General features: G+C 31.8%; 2 protein-coding genes across 3 annotated transcripts; one reads left to right on the plus strand and one right to left on the minus strand.

Annotated features, from left to right (window-relative positions):
- The first annotated feature begins 1,597 nt into the window (after positions 1–1,597).
- Positions 1,598–18,365, plus strand: LOC129788518 (homeotic protein caudal-like). 2 transcript variants are annotated; one of them, XM_055824650.1, is made up of 3 exons: positions 1,598–2,505; positions 6,763–6,822; positions 16,026–18,365. In XM_055824650.1, exons 1-3 carry the CDS (start codon positions 1,995–1,997, stop codon positions 16,499–16,501), a joined length of 1,047 nt encoding a protein of 348 aa, XP_055680625.1. In that variant the 5' UTR covers positions 1,598–1,994; the 3' UTR covers positions 16,502–18,365. The 2 variants fall into 2 exon arrangements, with proteins under 2 accessions (XP_055680625.1, XP_055680626.1); XM_055824651.1 differs by lacking the exon at positions 6,763–6,822 and having other exon boundaries at positions 1,600–2,505.
- On the minus strand, positions 18,342–19,992 carry LOC129788521 (2-oxo-4-hydroxy-4-carboxy-5-ureidoimidazoline decarboxylase-like). The gene is made up of 2 exons (XM_055824655.1): positions 19,798–19,992; positions 18,342–18,724 (listed from the first exon to the last, which is right to left on the minus strand). Exons 1-2 carry the CDS (start codon positions 19,976–19,978, stop codon positions 18,390–18,392), a joined length of 516 nt encoding a protein of 171 aa, XP_055680630.1. The 5' UTR covers positions 19,979–19,992; the 3' UTR covers positions 18,342–18,389.
- Positions 19,993–20,291: the final 299 nt, after the last annotated feature.

Raw genomic sequence — 20,291 nt, forward strand, 5'->3', positions numbered from 1 at the left:
CAAATTCTGCAGCATTAGAGCTGGAGCGAATGATCCAGCAGCAGCGAATTTGCAGCTCAACACCGTTACCGTGCAATGATTGGGGTTGTAGTGTGTGTAGATTGTGAGACTAGAGGATTGTGGATTTTTGTGATGATTGGATGCGTCCAAATCTCTCTCTATTTCTCGATGTGCTGATGGATTATCAGTCACACAGATTTGATATTCAAAATAACGGAGATACGACTCGGATTTTCAAATGATAAAGAACTTTAATTTTTCTGATATTTTTCTTCTAATTTACGTAACTTGACCTTAAATTATTTTTCCATCAGTGTACTTGAAAAAATAAATAATTTAACTGACATCACAGTGATTCACTCAATTGTGTCTCATTGCGAGTTTTATAATTAAACCAGAAATATCAAAGCTGATGCGCTTAACATTAATGCCAAAGAATCCCGAGTAAACACCTTAATAAATGCGTTCTTGCTCAAATTAAATCATTTAAACGAAAGTAGTTTTTTCTTTACTATTCAATAAATCCCCATAGTAACTCCATAATTGTTGTTAGAGTAAATAAATAATCTTCCTGCAATTATTTGAGTGGTATTGTTGGAGGAGAAAAAAAACTCTCATAGTGGTTTTATTTGTTTGCATTTCGAATGGGTGCCATCAAGGTTTGAGACTCATGTCATAAATTTTTAAAGACAAATTTTACATGCGTGTATGCATTCTTCGAGCTCAGTTGCATACTTTTTGCACAAGAATTGAGACTTTTGGATGTAAAAATTTGGAAAAAAAAATTCTTTCTGCATTTTAACTCAATTTTACTTTGAGATTAAATTGGAATTTTTCTATATAATTTTCTGTTAGTTATTGCATTTCAGTATAAACTAACTTTGTACCTGATTTACCTGGAACAAAATATTGCAAAACAGCAGCAAAGGTTGAAAAAACCAGAATTTTAAAATTCCAAAATGGAAGACATTATTCCCAAAATGGGATTAACTTTGAAAAGACAATTCTGTTTCGTACCTAAAAATTACCTCTTGGGTGCAAGCTTTAGTGCACAAAATTAGAAAGGATTTCAAAGTAGGTAAAACTACATAATATGTAGGTACGGGGGGTACAGTAAAACTTGACCTGAGGTTGTAAAAATTCGATCTTTTTAAATTATCTTGGACATCTCTCACGCCTTGGGATTTTCCAAATCCTTTTTTCTGTTCTGGAATTTCTTGGATTTTCAGTACAAATGCACTCATTTCACTTCTTTTTTTTTAAGGTAAAATTTAAAGTGAAAAAATATCAATAATTCTACTCGTTATTAAATTAAATTTTCCAGGAACATTCAATGCGATTAATGTCGCATTTGCCAGTATGGAAAAGTATCGGGAAAGACGACAATTTTACTCCATACAGAATGGTTATTAGCTCATACATATCGTGAGATATCAACCATTGGTTTCCAAAAGTTCCTACATCACATCAGCAATGTCGTGTCGGCCACATAAAGGCATTTTCTCAGTCCGCGATTGGTTCACAAGACTCGAGAATGGCTCCACCTTTTAATACCATCTTTGCCTCTTGCCTGGCCAGCAACACGCAATCGCTGTGCGCATTTCATGCCAGTTGAGCTGTAAACACTGACTCGGTTGGTTGTGCCACACCACATCGCTTCAACCAATGTGACTAAGAGTTTTCTCGGCAACGCATTTTACAAATAAGGAGAGAGAGACACACGGCAATCAAAAAAATAAATAAAAGTTAAGAGTGATTAAAATATTGTTTAAGTGTTTGCATTAATTTGTGTATTGACAAATTTAATAATTTGTGCAGAAACATAATTAGATGTTGAGGTGATTTTCCTAGGAAAAAGACTTGTGGATTAGAGATTTTTTGTTGTTGTTTTAAATTGGAAAATCAGTTTGGAAAGTGAAGAAAATAAATTAAAAAAGACGTGTGAATGATTCGGAAACTATCCTTATTTTAACAAACATACTGGAAAACCGGAAATGGTGTCGTACTATAATACCTTGACAATGTATTCCAAGAATCCGTGCACCAACCTCTATCCGCCGCCAAATCACTGGTACGCTCCCAATTACCATCAACCCCCAAATCCGCAGCTCTTCGCCCCAGATTCCGAAGCCCAAGCACAGCCGATGTACTACACACACATGTTTCATCAGGGTAGTCCTGACTGGCCTAGCCACGACAATTTTTCAACGCCGCAGAATAGCCTTCTGCACCAAAGTTCATCCAGCGGCACAAGTAGTGGAACCCCAGGATTGCATCTCAGTCACGCTAGCTCTAGCACAATGGGGCAGTCAGCAGGGGAACATATCACTCCCGATGGACTCACTAGTATTCCATCGCCACCCATTACTGTCTCTGGGAGTGAGATGTCAAGTCCTGGGGCACCAAATGGAGCAGGATCCCCGCATACAATGTCCCGTCCAGTGCCTGTAAAGAGCCCATATGAGTGGATGAAGAAGACATCTTATCAAAATCAGACCAATCCAGGTAAATTGATTATCCCTCATATTACCATCTTCTGCCAATTTAAATTATATAGTTTTGTCTTCAATTTTATTTTTTTTTAGAATGAATTGAAATTTTTTGCGACGGCATTCTTTAGCCCTTTTGCGTCCCAATTGTGAAACATTTTATTTTCTCAAGTTTAAGTTATTTAAATTATGTTTCAGACATAGAAATGCAATTAATTTACGTAGAAAAGGTCAAAGAAGAAGGGACCCCTATCTTTTGATTAGAAAATTAGGATTTTTTTCAAAAAATTCTGCTTTTGATCATGAGAATAGTTATTTTGGTCATATACATAAATGTTCCAAAAGTCAAGAGGAATGTTTTGACCTAAACGGAACATTCTCCTGATCAATTAGAATTGATTAGGAATTTTTTTTAACTAAATTCTTAATTTTCTGATTAAAAGAATAATTTCAAAAAGAAGATTCAACTCAGAAATATCTTCTGAAAGCATCCGCAAAATTAATATCGTGTTAGAAAGACCGCGTGTTTCAAAGTGAAATTCACTAGTCAGTCAGTTCTTAAAAACTTAAGATTTATTAAGAATATTTAAATTTTCTTAAGATCCTTTCAAGTTTTCTTCAGAAAAAGTTAAGATTTTTAAAGAAGAAAATAAAATTTCTTAAGTTTCCGAAAATCGAGACTTAATTCATATTTTCCGAAAATTTTTCCTTATGGTCTTTGGGCACTTAAATTCGTAAAAATTAACGTCAAATTAGCATTTCGTCCGATTCTGCCTGACTAAAGAACTCTTAAGTTTTGCTTAAGAATACTTTGAGAATTTTAAGTTTTCCTAAGAAAAGTTAAGAAATCTTAAGATTGTCTGACAAGTTAATTTCACTCAATGTTTCTATAATTCACGTGGACGCGAAAGGGTTAAAAAAATTATAATTTTGACTTATTGAACTGACTTAACATATTAAGATCTTTCTTTATTATTACGTTTTCTTCTTCGTACGAAAGTTTAAGGTGATACCGATCGATAGACTTCCTTACATTTAATTCTTCTTTATTTTATCCTATGTATTCCCTAAATATTCTCTTTTAAATATAACTTCGGTATTATGTATTCTTCCTACATCTAAAGTAGGCATTTTTATTGAAATTGCCAGGTAAAATTTAAAGGAAAAATATCCCTTATGAGTTTAACTCTGAATTTTATTTGTTAGTAAATTCAGGTAAATTGTCACGATGTGAAGGTGAGACGATCGTAAAAGACACAAGAGATACGATGAAGCAGTATTACTTTTCCATTTTTTTTATATTCCCATCCCAGTTTATTGGCACAGATTGAGACATAGATGCTCTTACAGGATCATCCCAAATGTCTCAATTGAGTGTGTATCGCAATAAAAATTATTATTGCTCTTTTATTTCTAAGGTGATTTATGCATTTTCTGTGTACCTTTGAAAAGAAAATTTATTTATTTTTTAGTATCCCTCAATTCTCCCCCACAAAATTCTTTGGCACACTAGTTGATAAAAGTTCAGGTAGATGAAGGTAAAGTGTCTGGAAAATAATCAGGGAATATAAAAATCATATCCCTCAAAATCAGATATGTCCATTGAGGAGAATAATTATTATTGTTCAGTGCAAATTAGGAAATGGTTTTATGTGAGAGACACTTGTCCAAGTAAAGAGAGACAATCACAACAAATAGCACATAATTAAATTTATTGTAGCCCCGTACCTCATCATGCACACACAGTCAATAAATTAAAAGTCTTTTACTGGGTGTAATATTTTGTTTGGCCAATATTCCTCTCTCTCAACCACACTTGTCGCGCGTGTGTCCATCTTACCCTGGCCACCTCTCAATGAAACAATTAATGGATTTCATTTCATTGCTCATTAATCGGGAGAGCTTATCGCTTATGTACCTACACTTTGTTTTTTTTTCTTCAAACTTCAAGACGGTGTGGCGATAGAGATCACGATGGAGTCTTCGCCAGCCTGAGCTATGTGTGCTATCATATAATGTATTAAGTTAATTCGCAAGAAAACCAGAGAGATTACAAGACAAGGGCAATAATTCTCTCCACTCGTGACAATCAATAATGGGTGATCGCGAGCAGACAAAGTGACATGATAAAACACCCAGAGTTTGACTCTTAAAAAATTCTATATCCATTGACGCGAGGGAGTGCCCCACACAACCCACTCAATAATCTCACATCAACGTTTTCCCCCAAATTTTAGTAGGACAGCGCAAAGGGGGAAGGGAGTGGGTTGAAGAGAACAATTTCATGCCCGAGGAAATTGAAGCTTTGTTGCTTTGAGGATTGATAGGAGATTTGCGGACAAAATTGATGTGGGTTTATTGATGAATTTAAGATATTACCAAAGAAATTACTGATTAACTAAATTATCTTGAATTTGAAATTATTTTTATGAATTTCATACCTGTAAGATTTTATTGAAAAAAAAATCAAAACTAACCACGCGGACGTGTTAAAAAAAGTTTTTTAAAGATTGTAAGACATGGATGAAAAAAAAAACAATTTATGAGTTAAAAAATCATTAAACAGTGAAAAGCTCTAATCAAGCTCAATACACAAACAATCCTGAATAACGATCTTTGTCCAATTTTAATTAAGCTTAAGATTGAATGAATTTTTGTGTGTTTATTGGGTAACCACAGAGTGGAGAAATTTAAAACCATTGTTTGTAAAATGCTATGAGGAAATTTCAATTTGGGAAACAACCTTAAATTCAATTAATACAATATTTACATGTAAAATCCACTTTTAAAACAAAAATAAAATTATATTTATTCTCCTTTAAATTCCCACTTAGACAGAAAGTGCCAGAATGTCTGGAAAATTAAACATTAGGAGAAGGAGAAAAAAGGTCATGAAGCACCGTGACCCAGAAGTGCCCAAAAACTCAAAGTAAAAATTGATCATAAAGTCATATTGCTTAAATTGGGGGTAGTAAAATCACCTGAAGAATATCCAGTTGGTGCAAGAATCAACAAACTACTACAATACCAAATATTGTATACCCCACAGAATTGTCATAAAACTTTAGCACATATTATAGAAGGGTCAAATTTGGTGTAATTTGTTTAAATACACCTATGTCCATAATTTCATTTTCTCATCTCTATCACAAACAGCAATAACTTAGAAGTTCATAAAATCTTTTTTTTTATATACTTTTCTGATTTTTCTTCCTATTTGCTTTCTAAATAAAAGTACAACTCAAATTAAAATTAAGTAGAGGGTCGTAGTTTAATTAATACAATGATAGATTCCTATTAATAGGATTAAATTTATTTTCTTTCATTTAAAACAAAATAAAAAAGAATAGTTAGAGGCAAAATGTCGGATTTAGGCTATCCTCATGGGTATATAAATATTCTTTTAAATAGTTTACCTACCCATTTTACACCATTTAAGAGATATGATATTTAATTTGTAATAATAATAATTACATACATACATACAATTCATAAATTATGCGCGAGAGTTGAAGATGTGACTTTAAGTGGGATCCGTAGGCATTTGCTGAATGTTATGATTTGTCTAGGAGGATAAAAAAAACCGAGTATAATTTATTGTCAGCAAATGCTCACATTGTGCTCCTTAATTGCGCTCCAATAAAGCAATAAACAGTCAATAAATTTTGCAGTCACTAAATAATATTTTTTGAATCTCAGCTGTTATTATTCTGATAATGTATGATAATGTTTACTCACTATATATAAGTAGGTACTGAGTTAATTTTCTTCTTTTTTTTTGGAGAAAAATATCTATGTATGAGACCTTGTTATGATATCAAATTTCTTCTCTATCTTTTTTCTTCTATTGGACTTTACTCAAGATATATATTCACTAATCTTCTTATTTATGTACCTACTATTTTAGAAGTTTTTATAGATAATTTTAATCAGAATAACAATAAATTAAGAAACCAATTGAAAATATATACTGAATGGTTGTTATTTCTTTGGGAATTTTCAATTGATTATATTATCTATGTATCAATCCACTTGTTTTTGATTTTAATGTTCATTCTTTGCATTTAATTTTATGTAAGTCTCTTTTCTATCATTCTAATACCTTTTTTTCCATTCTCTTTGCCTTCACCTTTTACACAGAATTGCGCCCTAAGATTTTATTCTTAATTAAAACTAAAGAAAAATAATTATATTGATATGTTTTCTGTTTAAAATTCTTTTTTAAGTATATTTATTACCACATTAATGTGTGATTATACTTTGTCAATTTAAGGGCGAGTCAACATTTGCTCTGCACCTTCACTGCAAGATTTTTCACCTCTGGATCCAAGTGGTATGAAGAAAAACTTGCACGCATTTTCCAAAATTACTTTTCCAACCTTCTCTGCAAATTCCATTTATTTACACCATTAAGTTACTTCTTGCGTGAATTTTCCTCATAATTTTTCCAACATTTTCCTTTTTCTTTCTCTCACCCTTACACTGTAATGGGTGATTATAATTTTATTCTTTTTTCTTCTTTTGGATTTTTTTTTTGGCTTTTCTGAACTATGCATACGTACTACATGCGTGTATCGCAGATCTTTTATAAATTATACCTACTTTGCATGAATGTTCACCATTTTCTTGTGCTTCTCGTAGTTTTTTTTCACCCTAATTAGTGCACACTGTACTGAAGCTACACGATCTTTATTAAAGTTCTATATAAATGTTTTATTTATAATAACGTGACCAGAGGTTTGTGCTTTTATATACACCATTCCTCATTAATTGTACGCCTTACTGCGTTGCTTATTTGCAACATAATTGTGCTTGGTGAAAAGTTCATAAGCACGAAAGAAGTTGTGTTGTTGTTTTTTTTTTCTCGTGTCTGAGCAGCGATGAGATATAACTTTCGAAAATTAAATTAAAAATTTATTACACACACTGGGCGAGAGAAAATGGTTTTTTTGAAGGAAAGACGTGTGTAAAAAAAAAGTGAATATCCACCACAATCATTACCCATGATGAATGTCCAAGAATAACATGGTACCACAATTGAGCATTGTTGCATGTATTTTGAGCCTACAATTTATTTTAAATTCTTTGGGAAAGCACGCCTCTTTTGAAGTAAATTTTTGATATATTTTTTTCGTTTAATATGAAAAGGGGTGAATAAGTTCTCAAGTTGAATTCAGCTAACTTATTCAAAATGTAGTTTATCTCATATGACGGCTCTACTGTAAAACTTGTAAAATTGTATTTAAATAACTTTAAAATATGAGGGTTATGAGAATTAAGATTGAGGCTTTGTAAACTTGCTTTAAAACATCCTTTGCCTAAAAATTGATTAAAAAAGAAAATTTATTCCATTTACTATTAATTATTAAATATTTTTTAGAGAAACAAAGTTTGGGAAATCATTAGTATTTTACAAGTATGTAATGCAATATGTATAAACTTTAAAAAGCCTGGCACATTAGTAATTTCATTAGCCCTCATCCAACACCATCAGAGTCCAATTTGTTGGTGGGTTGGTAATGAATAGAAAGATATGTATAATGTAGCCTCTGGCCTGTGAGTTCATGTATTATTTATTACATAGTCGAGTACACATTGAGTGCTAAAAGTTATGGAAAAAAAGAGAAGAGATAAGTATCTTATACACATTTTCCCCTCCGTTTTTCATCAGCGAGTCACGCAATCAACGGGCGTATATGCGCGCTCTCCAAAGAGCTCCACCATCGTCGATACAAAAAGCCCAACATTATATACATACATATATATGTATTTAATGCTACGATACGTGGTCGGCCATTTTTCGTCATAAAAACTCCCAATATATATTACACGAAATGTGGCTGGAATGAAAAAAAAATGCTGAAAGCATAAAATGAAAATGGAAGCATCTGACGTCCAATCGCGTGTTTCTCAATATTCATCTCTTCTCCATCCCATAGCACTTTAATAAAAATTCTCCTTCCAACTGACTATGGGACGTATATAAATAAAAAAAACGAAGATATGAAAAGAGCTTCGAAATTTATCGAGAGAGCTATTTTGATTAATTAACATGTTGATGGGTTGTTCCAAGAATGAACAGAAAAAATGGCTGTGAAAGCCTTCTTTTTCTGACCGCCTTCTGACGATGCTTCGCTATGGATCATTGGGGTTTTTTTTTTATTGTTGATCATCACCTTCAAAGACTTAGTCTGTCCGCGAAGCACACGGGGAAAAAGATTCGAAAATTGAGACATAAATTATTTGTTAAAAAAGCTATTGCATTACGTCTTATTTTCGTAGCTTTTATGGCACATTCCTGAAGCCAAAAAAAAAACATAGGGGAACCTGGGGTAATTCGGTGAATTTTTGGGAGATAATTTTTCCTGAGTTTCATGGAAATATTTGAGATTTCCCATGACAACTATCTAATAGCAAATTTTCCGGGCTACAACTTTGTCTCAGACGATTTCTCTCTATCTCAACGGGAAAATGCTTTTTCAGGCCATTTTCCAAACCCTTCCACATTTGCATGTTCCAAAAATCCTGGGGTAAAATGGTGAATGATTTTCAAATGCGTTTTTCTTTGAAAATCCATGTCTTAGAGGTTATTGATTTGCTCTGGGATAAACATACCTGTTTCGATTGAGAGATTTCACTCCGTATCGTAATGATTATTCACTTTTTAGTTCTATAAAATTGATAAAACACAAAATTTGTGGAAAAGCACTTCCATTTGTTTGTTTTTTACAACTTCCCGTCAGATCTGTGTGCAACAAAAACCCAGCGGACAAGGAATTTCATACTCGTAGCTACTTTGGTAGCAAAATCAATATAATAATTTATTTAACAAGGAGAAATTTTCTAAGAAAAATTACGAAAAAACATTATTTCGAGTTAATTAATTATTTATATTACCTAATCTACCTAATACATATTATCTGTGAAGAATTGAATGGAATAAAAACATTGATTTTGTAGGGCGAAAATTTTGGGCGATTATTCAATTACGCGTCAATAGAAAAATAGAGGGTAGAGAGAGAAAACACTATATGAGTGGAAGGAGGCAAATTTTTCACCATTTTACCCCAAAAAATATTCACCGTCTTGCCCCAAGTGCTACATTTTAGTGAAAACTTCATAATAGAAAACTCGGAAAATTTGTGGGAAAAATCAGAATAGGTTTGTGTTCAGCAATAATTGCTTTATTGAAAAAGTGCATTTTCATAATTTACATATTACACAGAATAAGATGGTAAGAATTGAAATATGGTAAGGTGGTAAAAGTAACTTTAGACATCGGAAAATTATTTTCCTCAATAAAATCCAAAGTATTTGTCCTACATGACTAAAGCTTTCTGGGATTATTAAGAGGTGTAAGAAGCACCTGTTAACTGAATGAGAATGATTAGGACAATGTATTTCATGAGATATTGAATTTAATTTTTTTCCCGATTCACCATTTTACCCCAGTTACCCCTACAGCTGAATGTAAGCATTTTCCTACTTCTCTCATCATATTTTTTTCTTCAGTTTTAAGAACATAAAGATACATAGAATTAGTGCCTGAATAATTCAGTATGATTAATGTTGAGGATAAATTTGTATTTTCAGTTTGTCATTCTTTAATCGACTTGATAATTAAATTGCAAACAGTTATTGGTAATATATCCCCAAAAAAGTGTTAAAAGTGCTGAAAAATTTTTATGTTCTAAGAAAATAATGCAGTGTCGGTGTAGTTCAAAGGAGTCCCCGTAAGAACCCCTAATTTCCTTAATTTTCCAGGAAACTGGGTTTCTTGGCCGTATGCAAAAGATCACCCCGAAATATCGCAATAAACTTGTGTTGTGTATTTTCACTTTTTCTCTCTCTTAGCCAGGTATATTATCCTGTAGTATACTCCTCTGGCTCTGTAACAGGGATTCTTGAACTTTTCTCAGTGCCTTGGAAATCTCTTGTATACCTCTAGTCTTGCACCCCCGAAAAAAGAGACGTTTTACAGTATTTACAAGCCAAAAATGATTATATATATTTAGAAGAAGACGAAAAGTTCAACACAAGATGGGTAGTAATACGCTAAAGAAGAAGAAAAGTTTTGCAGGTCGCCTGTCATAAAATTTTATAGAAATCTGTTCGGCACTTTTGATCTGTGACTTCTCACAATATATGCAAGTTTTTGCCATCACACGGTTCATGGCATGTTGGTAACACAATGACCTTCAAGGATCTCTTCGTCATATTATTGCCCCGGGGAGAGAAAAGTTTATGAGCATTTAGGGAAACTTCCCCTTGGGCCCCATAATAAAATTGCATTTCTCAAAATATCCAACATAAAAATTGGCTAAAATAGATTTTTTTTTAAAAATATTTCTAGAAAATTTTAATTATTCAAAAGGAAGAAAAAAAATAAGAAAACAAAGTAAATAGAAGGAAATTCGGGACGGTATAATCGAAAAAAATCAAAGGGATTTTAGAGTTGTTTGAACACTTCCAAAATGTGAGCTTATTATCAATCAATCGGCTTTTCTTTGTCGTTTTATCAAATGCCAGCATTACATCTGAGAAACGATACTACATATCTTCAACATTACACATATATACATTATTGTATGTATGTAAGAAAGAAAATTTATATTGACAATATAATCAGAATATTTGCATGAAGATTTACAATATTAATGCACCCCCATGGAGGTTTTGAAACGCCACATAAATAACACTGAGGAAGAAAATCAAGAAAATATTTTTTTATGATTGAATAAATACAAATAATTCTTGCAATATTATTTAAAAAAAATTCAATTTTTAAAGTTTCTAAAGCCTTAGAAAGGAGTTTAATTAAACTGTTCCATAGTGTATAAAATATATTTTCTTAGAGATACATATTGCGGTATATGTAAACACTTAAAAAAAAAAAAAGAAAGAAAAAAAGGTTTCTTTAGGCTCTTCCTCTTGGTATTCTTATGGCATGGTAAGAGAGCGAAAGATTTGATAACTGGGTTTAAACTTCCTTATCACTTGTTACTTTTGTTAACCTAGGTTTTAGGGCATTTATTTTGGTTATAAGAAATGTGTGTGTGTCACGCTAAGAAGGCAAGAATGGAAGACTTGTGTGTCTCAATGCAAACACATAAATCCATCTTTTATACCATACCTATTCTATTAGCTCACTTGGCACTTTTTGTCTCATCTGAGCCATGAAAAATCTCATTATCGCTGAGAATCTTTTTTTTTTCACCTCTCTTCATCTTTAAGCATTTATAGAACATTGTGAATGTGTTTTCCACCTAAAGAGATGCGAAGATGGGGTGTCAAAAGCTTACCACAGTTAAAAATTAGGCATTTTAATTTTTCAACTCTTTCACCATTCATCCCATTCTCCATCGCCATACTCATTGCACTTAATTTGAGACCAAGTGCTAAAGATTCCTAACTATACCTACGTATTTTGTTAAAACCCAAAGGAGTGAAAGGGGAATTATTGGTTTGGTGGTGGTATGATGCCGAAAAGATTGCCTCTCCTAAAGCTAAGCAGTTGTCACAAATTCATATCTCTCTCTGGGGTAAAATTATTCTACACACACTGCGTGATTTCATCCCCGGATCCGGAAAAAAAGGCAAAATAAATGGCATTACAGTACGTGGTGATTCATAGAGGCGCGCAACGTACACGGAACAGTGTGTTGCTTGAAGAGAGCCTCCATACTGCAGATGAAAATGACAAAATTACACAAAAACGTATTTGTGGGTAAATATTTTTTTCGGCATTAAGAATTTTTATTGCCATTCTATTTATTTGGTTGCTGTAGTCCGTGAAATGTTTCAATTATGCGATGTTTTATATTCTCCTCCTAAAAGTCTTCACCACGTGCTAAGAGATTTTTTGTAGCTGTGTAATTCTTTTTAAGTTGACAAACACGGTCTTTTGTAGAAGTTTTTTTTTATCAATAAAAAATAATTTGAAGAATTTTTAATGAATGAAGAAATATTCTTCTAATCAACATTTTCATTCCTTAGTTTTTAGCTGTGATTCTTTTTTATTTGAAACTTTGTGTTATTTACTAAATACAAAAAAAATCTCCTTTTCCAAACAACTCCATCGTGTGAATTTCGTGAGGTTTTACGCAAGATTTGGGTTTAGTTCATGAAAATCTTACACAATTTTCTACTAATCAACGTTTTTTTTTATACCTCTCTAATTGCTGCAATATTAAATCATTCGCTGTCTGTAAGGCAATTTATCTTGGTTTTTTTTTCGGGAGGAAGAGGGGCATAGTGGGGGGTTCATCTTTTAATTGAGAAGCATAATTAAGTGAATTGAGTAATTTTTACGTTCTGTACTGTAGTTTTTTCATGTACAAACCACTACAGGCAATTATTTCCATCGTTACAATTCACCGACAAAACTTGAGGGTTAATTTCAAGTACATATGGATAGAATCATTCCAATTTGCAATTGATACACAACAATTATAAAGGAGGGAGATAAAATTATTTGAGGTCACATAGGGGATGTTTGAGAATTTCTTTAGAGGGGGAACAATTACAACCACAAAAAATAAATTCTATAAGAAAAACATTGAGATAGAATGTTGAAAATTTACGAGAATTGTGTTAAATTTTTCGTATTTTCTTGGTATGTATATTCATTACACGCAGTGGGAGCTTTTTGGCTCCCTTTATGTACAGTTAAATCCTTATGATACATAAAATTTCTCAACAAACAACCCCTTTGGGAGAAATTGGCAAACTAGGGGAAATCTCAGTGTTTCTTTTGAATGGGTCTTTGAGGATGTCTTTATGTTATATATATTCTTCGTTTATATATGAAATTGCTATATCTAACTTAGGATGTTCCTCTTAAAGCAACAACCACGAAATTTTTGGGGAGATTCATTGAGAAAGGCGAAAATGTGGAAAGCATACAAAACCAACAACAATTTATAATATAAAGCAAAACAGAAGAATGGTGACAATTTTCACGAGTCTATTTGTCATTTCAAAGAGACAAATATGATGTCTTTTAGAACATATAGTAAGTAGATAAAGCATAATCTTTTTGTCATACCACTGATTTTCACGGTAGTGGCATGAACCATAAATTGAGAACATGGAAAAGAGTGGAGGGTGGTGTTGAAGAACAAAAAAAAAGAAATACGACAATGGAAGTTTCGCTAGGAGACTTCTTTTTTTTTGTTTCTTCTTTAGCGAACGATCTTTTCTTCCTTCCTCAAAAGCATTTCTCCCACAGGAGTAACCAAAACGAATTTCAACATGGAGTTTTTTTTTCTTATACACATATAGCAAAAACTTTTCCGTGAAGAATAAGGCGTGTAAGAGAACTAAAAGCTATCGATCACGGTGTGATTTATGACTCCTCGAAGAGTGATCCGATTGACTTTTCAACACCCTGTCCAAACGTTTACACCATTATCTCATGTTGCTTTTCACAACACAAACCGTGGGTGGACAGTGAAAGGAAAGAAGGAATGTTCATAATATGTAATGTATAGGTGAAAGCCCTAAGTGGTCTCAAACTTAAAAAAAATGAACCTTCTTTTATTCTCTTCCCATGGCGGATCACACCTTACCTATAGCGCCGAAGCTTTTTTTTTAAATTTCTCTCGAAGGAAATTAAGAATTTATAATTACAAATTATTGGGTAAAATTCACTATTCTAACAGACTTAAGATTCCTTAAGAAAAAACTTGAAATTTCTTAAGAAAAATTCAAGATTCTTAAGTTTTTTTTTTAAAGAATTTTAAGAAATCTTATGACAACTTAAGGCATTTTTAATAAAACTTAAAGAGGCTTAAGAAAGCTTAAAGAATCTTAAGAAAAGTTTAGTCTTTTTTAAGAAATCTTTAGTCTGTCAAAGTATGTATATTCGAGAAGCTTGAGAAGCAAAATCAATCACACAAATATATTTCTGCCAAAAAAATCAAAGAAAATGAGAAGATTAATACATACCTATATGATTGAGGTCAAGAAGATTTTAAAGACTTTTCTTTAAATATAAACGTTCATTCTTACACAGAAAATAAAAGTTTGTAGCATTGTTTGTCAAATTTCGTGAAAAGTTCGTAACTCCAATGCTTTTATATAGGAAAATTCACCTCCAGGTTCGTAAAATGGGGTCTCACTGCCAGGGAAATTAACCCCATTTTACGAACCTGGAGGTGAATTTTCCCATGTAAAAGCATTGGAGTTACGAACCTTTCAAGAAATTTGACGAACAATGCTACGAACTTTTATTTTCTGTGTATATTCGTTGATTGAAGAGTCCCTCGTTGGTGGAAGAGCTGTAAAATGAGTTGAAATGAAGGATTAATTGATTGATAAATTAATGAATTGAACGCTAAACAAATTTATAAGTTATATATTAAATAAATATAATAAGAAAGAAATTAATTTATTAAATTGGTTTTAAATGCAAAATAGTTTAATTTTCATAAAGTGTTACTATCCGCAAAGATTCCTACACTACACACAATATAATGTCGGTGCTTAATTGAATTGGATATAAAATGGTGAAGTACACAATAAATGTGTGTTTTATTGTTTGTGCCATTGAAAAGTGATTTTTTAATCAATAAAAAAATATTTTATGTCCTCTCAAGCGCGGCCGTAATACGCTCTTTTGTCAATGGAATACCGCCGCGTGTGCGTAAAAATCATAGCTTGATGATTCTTCGTGGCGGAATCAATGAAGAAAGGATTATCAGGGGTGTGTGTGAGTCAATTAATAGGGCGGGAAAAATTGATTATCAATTAAATTGTCCAAAGAGCAACATTTCAACATCATACACACCGACACAATATTGTGCGCAATTTAGATAAAAAAAAGAAACCTCAATGACTGTACGATATTTGAGTGATTTTCTTTCTTCATTGGCACACATCATGCCCTTTTTTGACCTCTTAATTTTGTCCACACCTATCCTGAATTTTCACGGAAAATTACGTCAATTGAAAAAGAAAATAAAGGAGCGATTTCCCTGAAAATTACATTCATCAATGTTCTTGCAAAAAATAATTTTAAAAAAATGGATACATCGTTGTACGGAACTCTCCTATATAGCACACGTTTGAAAATTATAAAAAGAAGTATGACATGATATTATTTTGTCTCTCAATCAGCACCTCTTTCTCCATCACAAATACCCCCAAACGATTAATCAAACGTAAAACTTTTATCGCCCCATACGCTATCCAAGCTGATATTTAACCCGTAACTGCTTATCTAGTATGGATTAATGATGGCGCGGTAACTTTGAAGTGAGAAATGCTTGAAAATTTTTTTCCGATAGTATAAAACCTAAAAATATACTTTCAGATTTCATACCTGCATGTTACCTACCTATATATTATAGATTTCTCTTCAAAGTATTTGTTGCATCTTGCATATTGAACTTAAAGTTAATTCTCATCACACAGCGTCTTTTCGCGACATTATGTTTGATGATTTTGAAGATGAAAATATTCTTTCCATTAATTTTTAAAATAAATCTTAAATCGTAAAAAAATAAAATGAGAATTTTCTCTTCTCATTTTCAGGTAAAACTCGGACAAAAGATAAATATCGAGTAGTTTACACGGATTTCCAGAGATTGGAATTAGAGAAGGAGTATCATACATCGAAGTACATTACAATGCGACGGAAGAGCGAGCTGGCACAATCATTGTCACTCTCGGAGCGACAGGTAAAGATTTGGTTTCAAAATAGGCGCGCCAAAGAGCGCAAGCAGACTAAGAAGCACGAATCGAATCCGTCGGCATCGCAGAGTCATTCAAGTGCATTGGGAAATATGATGGAGACAAAGCCGAAGATTGAACCGTTGCACCTCCAGCACCCAGCACTGCATCAAATGAGCGCTATGGGTATGGGCATGAGTCCCATGAGTCTCCACCCACATACCCTCCACCATCACGGTCACTATGGCATCACACCACCGCCCCCCTCGACACCTGGGCAGCATCTACTGGGTACCCAAGTGAATCAACCGGCTGCCTCAGCGGGTGCCCTCATCTGATTTCCCATTCAACCTGAGATTCTAAAATGTTCGGGAATGCCCTACAGCTGAATCTGACGGGGGATTTTAATTGAGATTCAATAGTAATTATACTTTTAAGGTTTTTTAGCAATTCATGGAGATTATTTAATATGTATTGGACATTTTCTTCTTTGGTTTCATCCCAAAGATGAGGAAAAAAAAAGAATGAAGAAAAAATAGAGCAAGAAACGGCACATTAAATCACCGATTTTTTATGAATTTTCCCCAAAAATAAAATTAACACAAATCAATAAAAATTTATAGGTATAATACAGATCACAAATTATTGTAATACATACGAGGAAACGAATTATTCTAAATTAATAAAACAAAATAAAAGTAAAATAAGAACGTTAAATATAAGCTTTTGCCTTAAAATGTAAATTAAATATATAATTAAGAATTTTTAAATTGTTATAACACGATTTTTTATAAAAGAAAAAAATCGTGATTTTTTTGGTAATTTATTTTATTTTTTCTAATGGTTAGGGAAACTATTTGCAACCGTTAGAAAGATAATAATTTTATTATGTTTTTTTTCTTCCCATTAAACAAATTATTGAACCAAAAAATGTACAACTACGATTGAGTCAATCAGATTGAGCAATGATTGATAAATCAATTGAACCAGTCAATATATCGAGCGATCATTGATTAATTTCAAGAAAAATCTGATTGCCCCAATAACTAATCCTTTATGCGAAATTTCCTTGACTTAATATTGATACAATAGATATTGAGTCAACTATAACTCAAACAATTATTGATCATGGATTGATCAACTATTGACCAAATATTGCTCTTTAATTTTTTTTATCAATCAGTTGATCAATTTATGCTTAATTGTTGATCAGTCAATATTGAGTCAATTTAAACTAAATCAATAATGAGTTTATTGACCAATTATTGTCTACCAATCTGATTGATAAATAATTGATCAACTCCATGGACCTACATTGACTCAATATTGAGTTCAATAATTGATTAAATCTTGTCAAAATTTGTTTAATGGGTTATTAAAAGAGAAAATTATTTAAAAAAAAACTAATGCAAACTCCTCGATCGAGAGCATTGTTGCATTATGCTACCAACTCGTAATTTTTGTTTTATGGTTGCAAATAGATTCTAATAGAAAAGAATCACTACATATACATACCAACATATTATTCCGATTCAACAAATTTTAGAACAATCTTTTTTTTTTAATCAATAAAGTTGCAATATTTGTAACATCCTTCTCATCCTACAATAAGAAATTCCACAACACCTTCAAAAAGAAACTCGAAATACATTACTGAGAGACATAGAAGAAAATAATAAAAAAGATTAAGATTTTTTTAATACAAAAATTCATTTCTTTACATCAATTTGAAATAAAAAAAAAATTATTTAATTAAGTAGGAATTTATTAGTTTTTACTCAAATCACATTGAAATAATGTATTGTTTGTAGATTTAAGTATCGCATCCCGTCCCCAAAAAAATATATAATCAAAAGAATTAAAGCTTAAATGTGCAATTTTTTTGTAAATAAAATTATTCATAAAAATGTTTTGCAACAAAAATTGAAAAAATCCCTTTTTAGGTACATTTTATGTTCTCGAGTTAAGCACAAAAAGAAAAATAATAGCCTTTTTTGACTTTCTCTTCAAAAGATGCTGCATTTTTTTGCAAGAAAAAAAAAGAAAATAACAGACAATTGAAATAAAAGTATTTTTTTATTAGTACCTACCACAGAAAAGAACAAGAAAAAAAAACAAACAAACACACATAATTAGAAGTGTAAACATGCACGTGTAATGAACAAAAAGAGAAAAAAATAAAACAATACTTTATGAACTTTATTATTGTACAAATTCGCCATTATCTCAGTGTGATACCATGTCAGAGATTCGGAATGATGTTATTTTCTTCACGTGCTCAAATGCCACCCTTATCTCCTCATCGGGTGTCCTGGATAGTCGTTCGCGGACAGATTCAATGATATCATCAATGGTCTTGCACTCCCTCACGCAGATCACGAAGGGAAAGTTAAATTTCTCCCAATAAGCTTCAATTTGTTCTTTCAAGATGATCCGCTTCTCCTCATTTGTGATGCGATTGAGACCAATTGTTGACTGTTCCGACGCTGATTCATCCGTAAGGGGATTCTTGTTAATTTCAGGCACCAAATGTGGGTGTAATTTGATAATTTTCAACTTTTCTGAAATTACACATTATTTTTAAGTAAGTTTTACGGCAAATACACTACCCTCAAAAAGTTTCTGAGAAAGTAAAAAAAAAGAGTATTTTTAAGGGAAAATTTTATGGGACTATATAGTGAAATTCACTATTCAGACTTAATATTTTCAAAGATAGATTTAAGTATTCTCAAGATTTATTTTATAAAAAAAAAAGTTAACTTAAGTTCGATGTCCGAAGATGATTAGGAAAATCTACGAAAAATACAAATTTTGACTAATTCAGCCTGCAAAAGTAATATCTTAAGTATTGATTAGGAAAATTTAAAAATTCTAAAGTTTTTCATAAGAAAACTTAAGACATTCTAAATAAAACTCAAGTCTCTCTTAGAGAAATCTTTAATCTGTCAGATAGTCCAAGTGCTTGAGCATCATAACCTCTATGTGAGTACGAGAGAGACAACAACACTGCTTTTTAACGCTCTGTCACATGTAAAATCTTAATATAACTCCCTTAAGATTTCTTAATTTTTCTTAAGATTTTTTTACATTTTCTTCAGAATCTCTTAAGTTTTCTTAAGCTAAAGTAAGGATTTCTTAAATTTTTATAGGATATCTTAAGTTTTCTTAAGCTAGAGTTAAGATTTTTAAGACTTTCTTAAGCTTTAGTTAAAATTTCTTAAATTTTTATAGGATTTCCTACATTTCCTAAGTTAACAAAGGTTATCTTAAGAAAAATCTAAAATTTTTAATGTTTTCTTAAACTAAAGTTAAGATTTCTTATATTGTTATAGGAAACAATGTTTTTAACGAATTTTGATGCCTGAAAATGACTAGAAAAATTTTCAGAAAATATGAATTTTAATCTATACAGCCTATTTAAGAAATTTTATATTTTCTTATTAAATATTAAGTTTTTCTTAAGAAAACTTGAGAAATTCATTACATTCTTGAGATAAGTTAAGAAATTTTAAGAAAACTTAAGCTTTTCATAAGAGATCTTAATTCCCTTTACAAATTCTAAATTTTTCGCATTCTTAGAAACTTTTGGCGGGTAGTGTACCCATTATATAATGCCTCTTTGTACTATACTTACTTATGTGATCCATTTTATCGAGAGTCTCCATGAAAGCATTGAGTAATGCTGAAAATGTTGGGAATGGAAGCATGCTGGACACAGTTTGAGAAATTTCAGGACAACACTCAACGACATTTTTGAAAACTTCTTCAAAATCCGCCTTCTTAAGACGATTAATCTCCTCCAGATAGAACTTCATGATCTTCTAAATGTTTTTTTCTCTCTTTTAACTAATAAAATTCACAACTCTCTACGACAACACTTTGTGCTCAATGAGAGACTACAAACTGAATGCTGTGCTGATGAGCAGAAAGATGTGAAAATCATCTCTAAACACATGCGTACATTGGAATTTATGATAGCTCATGAGAGATGGAAGAGCAGTAAGATTAAAAATCTTGTATGTGTGTGCTTTGAACTAAATAAATTCAGAGTCGAATGAAAAATATTAAAAATTGAATATTTCTCTTTTAAAAAAAATCAAAATTTTAGATTTTTTAAAGCTCTTAGAA

This window comes from Lutzomyia longipalpis, chromosome 2 (genome assembly GCF_024334085.1).
Source record: "Lutzomyia longipalpis isolate SR_M1_2022 chromosome 2, ASM2433408v1".
Taxonomy (NCBI): domain Eukaryota; kingdom Metazoa; phylum Arthropoda; class Insecta; order Diptera; family Psychodidae; genus Lutzomyia; species Lutzomyia longipalpis.